We start from the raw sequence: 5574 nt of genomic DNA, 5'->3' as shown, positions 1-5574 counted from the left end.
AACTTCATAATCTACAAGAGATTACAATCATAACCCACGCCAAGTACTACACGATGCACACACTGTCATCATTACACCGTGCAGGAGGAATAGAGTACTTTAATAACATCACTAGAGTAGCACATAGATTAATAGTGATACAAAACACATTGTAATCATAAAGGGATATAAATAAGCACTTCACTATGCTATTCATAACAGTGAATAAGTATTCTGTAAAATATAGCCTAAGAGACCCACACGGTGCACACACTGTCACCTTTACACACGTGGGACAAGGAGTCTCCGGAGATCACATAAGTAAAATCCACTTGACTAGCATAATGGCATCTAGATTACAAGCATTATCATATGAATCTCAATCATGTAAGGCAGCTCATGAGATTATTGTATTGAAGTACATAGGAGAGAGATTAACCATATAGCTACCGGTACAGCTCTTAGCCTCGATGGAGAACTACTCCCTCCTCATGGGAGACAGCAGCGGTGATGAAGATGGCGGTGGAGATGGCAGCGGTGTCGATGGAGAAGCCTTCCGGGGGCACTTCCCCGTCCCGGCGGCGTGCCGGAACAGAGAGTCCTGTCCCCCAGATCTTGGCTTCGCGATGGCGGCGGCTCTGGAAGGTTTCTCGTATCGATGTTTTAGGTCAGGGACCTTTTTATAGGCGAAGAGGCGGAGTCGGAAGGTCGACGAGGCGGCGACACAGTAGGGGGGCGCGGCCAAGGCCTGGGCCGCGCCACCCTGGCGTCTGGGGCCCACAGGGCCCTCCTCTGGTGGCTCTCGGGTGTTCTGGAAGCTTCGTGTGATTCTAAGATGCTGGGCGTTGATTTCGTCCAATTCCGAGAATATTTCCTTAATAGGATTTCTGAAACCAAAAATAGCAGAAAACAGGAACTGGCACTTCGGCATCTCGTCAATAGGTTAGTTCCGGAAAACGCATAAAAACGATATAAAGTGTGAACAAAACATGTAGGTATTGTCATAAAACAAGCATGGAACATCAGAAATTATCGATACGTTGGAGACGTATCACCCACGCTTTGAGCGGCGGCTAACATTGACTCCCATTGCTGCACCAAGGACTTCTTGAACAACCTAGGTGATGCCTCCAATGAGGCAATGACACAGCTGCACCGCTGCCCGATCCGATGATCTGATTTAAGTTTGCCCCCAGTGTTCGAGGTGGGGAGGCATGAGGAGCACCATGATAAGGTGACGGCACATGCAGGCGTCGCCATCGTCACCTTGGCACGAGGATTTCACCCCGGCAGTGTCATCGACACCAAAGCACCTCAGACATGCGCACAATGAGTCTCCTATTATCCACATCACCGACAAGACGCAAGCCAGGGTTTCCTTCATCAGAGTAGGAGGCACTGACCACCATCCCACCACGACCTCCATCGAATGGGGGCTAAACGGTGAGGATCCAACTCGCTTCCGCTTGATCAGCGTTGACACCGCCACGATGCCTAGCATTCGAGGCCATTAGGTGCAACGACGCCCACCTTGGAGTTTAGGTGAGGACAACACAACATCAAATACTTGGAGCTTATAATGTGCCATCAAACACTTGGAGCTTGCAATGTGCCATGAGACATATTTTGCTATATGTGTAATCATTGAGACTACTATTGAGATATTATGATACAATTGTGCTCAAATATTTGTTGTTTCAAACAGTTATGTTGTCCGTTTTCAAACAGATACTAGAAAACAGCCCACGAAGTTCAACATTCAAACAAACCATGAATGCACAGATAATCGAAGAATGAAGGTCGTCGTCTTAGGCTTCGATGGATGATTTGGTAAGGTCGATCCTGCTGATGTAGGAACTGGCTAGCGAGCCGTAGTAGAGGTAGTCCCCGACCTTGAGCCAGCCGGTGGCGTGCGCGAGCCCCCGGTCGGTGTACATGGTCACCGGCTCCCCATCGAGCGTCACGCTCATGGCCCCCGCGTATCTCAGGTTCTGCGGCACCGAAACCACGTACGTGTCCACCATGTACACCAGCTTGCGCACGAACGGCCACCTCATCAGCACGTCCCACTCCAGCGTCCTCCCCTGTTCGACCGGCAAGGCGATTTCAGCACATGACGAAGATCTCAAGGATTATTCGACGAGATGGGGAATTGGTTAGTGCTTGCATACCGCGGAGAGCGCGATCCAGTACCGTCCCTCGCCGTCGTACCGGATGTTGTCGGGGTAGCCTGGAAGGCTGCCGATGAACCTCGTCACCATTCCTGCCTTGTCACCCCTGATGTGGTACCTCGAGCACTTTCTCCTGCAACCGATGGCGTCCGTCAACAGGCCTCAAGTGAAAGTTCGAAACATACAACCTTCATAGTATGTGCAAAGGGCGGGTGCTTACACGACTGTCTCGCAGTAGATGAGGGAGCCCTGGTCCGGCGCGATGGCGACGCCATTGGCGAAGTAGAGATCGCGCGCGAGCACGATGGTCTTGCGCGTGGAGGGGTCAAAGCTCATGAGGCGGCCATGCGGCCGCGCCTCGAGCACGTCCTTCATAAAATGTGCGAGGTTGTTCTTGTATGAGGCGTCTGTGAAATAGATGGTGCCATCGTCGGCGACGTCTACGCCGTCGGTCAGGGCGAACTTAAGGCCCTCCGCTTCGTCCGTCAGCAGCTCCACCGTCTTGTCCGGGGTCACCTTTAGCAAACCCTGCCAATTGGCCATTTCCAAGGAGACGCCATCACTGAATAATAATGAGTACGTAATTAAACTACCCACAATAGAAGTATTATAGGTAGTATCATGTATTTCATGCATGCAAAAATTAGTGTAAAAGTGAAACTAATAATGAGAGACAAGATATTAGTATCATTACTAAATACCGTATCATAGCACTTATAACTAAAATATTTAGTATCAAGTAGATCTTGTGCGTACATAGATTTGCATTGAGATTCTATAGATTAATAAATGCAATAAAAATATGATATTCCCTTCAATTCCTTTTAATTAACTCCGATTTAGTAGAAAATTATACCAAATTAGAGTGAATTAAAAGGGATCGAAGAAGTATTACTATATCATAACATTATTGTGAAGATAGTACTCCCTCCTACTCATTTTATGTTGCGCATAATTTTTCATGCAAGTCAAATTGTGTAAACTTTGACTAAGAATATAGATAATAATACAAAGATCAAATAAATATAATATGAAAATATATTTCATAACAATCTAAAAATATTATTATTTTGTTGTATATGTTTATATTTTTATCAATATAGATGATTAAACTTTACTAAGTTTGAGTTTGACCAAAGCTTATATGCAACATATTTTTGACAGGAGGGAGTGCTACCTCTGTCTCGGTTCATAGGGCTTGCATGTATCCCTAGATCATTATTTTGATAAACATAATATAAATTATACAATACAAAAATTATATCAGTAAAACGTAGAACATCTAAAAAAAATTAACGATGTTATATATCATGTAGTATATTGGCCAGACTTACGATCTAGGAATACGTGCAAGCTCTATAAACCGTGATGGATGGAGTATTATACACTAATATATGCATGACATTAATACTACCCATTGTCACCGGTCTTAAACTACCCATAATGGTAGTATCATAGCTAGTATCATGCATCACATGCATGCAAAAAGCTGATGTGTCACATCAATAAATAAAGAAAGAGATGGTAGTAGTATCATATGTAGATACTATATCATAGCACGTAGAACCAGAAAAATTAATGTCAAACCAATCTGATACACACTTTTGCATTGAGATTCTACAAAATCTCTAAATATAATTAACATATGATGCTACATGATACTACTATGTATTGTGAAGATAGTATCACACACTAGTACCATATGCATAATACTACTCCCTCCGTCCCAAAATATAAGGCGTCTAAGGATTAGTTAAAAGTCAATGTTTTAAAGTTTGATCAAGTTTATACACAAAAATATAAATATTTATAATACTAAATCATTATCGATAGATTCACTCTAAAATATATTTTCTTAATATGTCAACTTAATATTGTAGACGTAAATATTTTTTTCTAAATATTTGATCAAAGTACCGAATGCTACTACTATTTAGCTAATCCCCTAAGCATGGAAGTCAACTCATGTCTGACGCTCCTCGTTTGAGTTGTTGGAGTGTTGCCATCATAATTGGCCATTCCACGATCCCGTAAGTATTTGTATTGTAACTGCTGATTAGTACTGTTACTGGTTAACTGATTTCTTCATTATGGAAGTAGATTCATGTTTGTGATGCTTCCCGTTTGTCTTGTCTAATCTAGACTGAGAATGACTGGATTGTCTCGTGCAATTTGATGGGCCACACACTCCCCCCTCAATCAAAAAAAATCACTTGATGGGACACACTCGTCGACGACAGACATGTTCTTTTATGCCAAGATTTTGACAAGGATCTTCTCAACGACTTAACGTACAGAGATTGTTCCAGAAATTAGCTAATCCTATCTTTTTTTTTTCTGCGGGGAACTTTTTTTTTCTGCGGGGAACTAATCCTTTCTTACTACTATCCTTGAGTGGTGAGACTATCTGTGAGAGACTGTTCTGATTTCTGAAGATTGTCTAGTTCATGCAACCCATCGACAAAAAGTGCAAGAAAGTATATACTCTTTTTTGGTCTTCTTTAGAAAAAAAATGAAAGAAACGAAATCGATAATAATGGAACAAGCAACAGCGTGGAGAACGAGGTGTTGACTTACCTTATCCGCGTCCGCCACGACGAGGCCGCCGTCGCCGGCGAGCACGACGCCGAGCGGGCGGCCGCCAGTGTAGACCCAGTCCTCGACGTCCCCGCCGGGCACGCTCACCCTCCGGATCCACCCGTCGGCGCACCCGGTGTACAGCCACCCGCCGGCGGCGTCGTAGGCCAGGTCCTCGGGGCCCGGGAGCCGGCCCTCCCCGATCCGCTCGCTCGAGGCCAGCACGCGCGCGTCGTGGCGCGGCGCGTACACGTCGGCGCCGAAGCTGTAGTCGGGCGTCACCGCCGCCGGCGAGAAGTCCTTGGGGCTGTACAGCGCGACGGAGAGCAGCACCGGCGCTAGCACCAGCAGCACGGCCTTGGCGGCGAGTCCTAGCAGCGGTGCCATGGCAGAGAGCTGGGAGCTGGGAGCGTGAGACACCTAAAGTCAGTGTGTGACGTATCCAAAGATGGATATCTTGCACGTATCTGAGCAGGCGGATCCTGTGAGCCGGCCTTCCTCTATGTCACGGAACCTTCCTCTATGTCTTTATAGCCTTTGTTTGCGAAAAATGTATTTGACACATGAGCACCCCTGATTTTTAAAAATCATATTTTTTGATTTGAAAAAATATGAAATTAAATACCCACATACATATAAACATTCTGAATGTACGGTAGAAATTTTGAAAAAAAAATATATTGTATTTTAAGCTATACAAAAAAGACAAATTTCTGACAAATATATACCTCTATACGTAGCCATAAATTTGTTTTTTTCCTGTAGCTCAAAATACAATCCAATTTCTACCGAAACTTTGCATGAATATTCAGAATATGTGTATATATTCATGGAATAAATGTGATGA

At 44.5% G+C, this 5574-nt stretch overlaps 1 protein-coding gene across 1 annotated transcript; it reads right to left on the bottom strand.

Moving 5' to 3' along the window:
- Positions 1-1613: 1613 nt before the first annotated feature.
- Positions 1614-5245, bottom strand: LOC127307649 (protein STRICTOSIDINE SYNTHASE-LIKE 6). The gene is made up of 4 exons (XM_051338396.1): positions 4728-5245; positions 2371-2678; positions 2151-2283; positions 1614-2063 (listed from the first exon to the last, which is right to left on the bottom strand). The coding sequence occupies exons 1-4, from the start codon at positions 5112-5114 to the stop codon at positions 1788-1790; spliced, it is 1104 nt and encodes a 367-aa protein (XP_051194356.1). The 5' UTR covers positions 5115-5245; the 3' UTR covers positions 1614-1787.
- Between the last annotated feature and the right edge of the window lie 329 nt (positions 5246-5574).

The sequence above is a fragment of the Lolium perenne genome, chromosome 1, assembly GCF_019359855.2.
Source record: "Lolium perenne isolate Kyuss_39 chromosome 1, Kyuss_2.0, whole genome shotgun sequence".
NCBI classification, from domain to species: Eukaryota; Viridiplantae; Streptophyta; class Magnoliopsida; order Poales; family Poaceae; genus Lolium; species Lolium perenne.
This window is presented reverse-complemented; position numbering and strand designations above follow the sequence as displayed.

What these genes read in the sequence shown, in the direction of transcription:
- LOC127307649 (XM_051338396.1), bottom strand. Translation starts at nt 5,114, where the DNA reads ATGGCACCGCTGCTAGGACTCGCCGCCAAGGCCGTGCTGCTGGTGCTA. An exon ending in TCGTGGCGGACGCGGATAAG is followed by an intron (nt 2,679 to 4,727) that starts GTAAGTCAACAC and finishes GCCAATTGGCAG; the next exon opens with GGTTTGCTAAAGGTGACCCC. An exon ending in ACTGGATCGCGCTCTCCGCG is followed by an intron (nt 2,064 to 2,150) that starts GTATGCAAGCAC and finishes CCGGTCGAACAG; the next exon opens with GGGAGGACGCTGGAGTGGGA.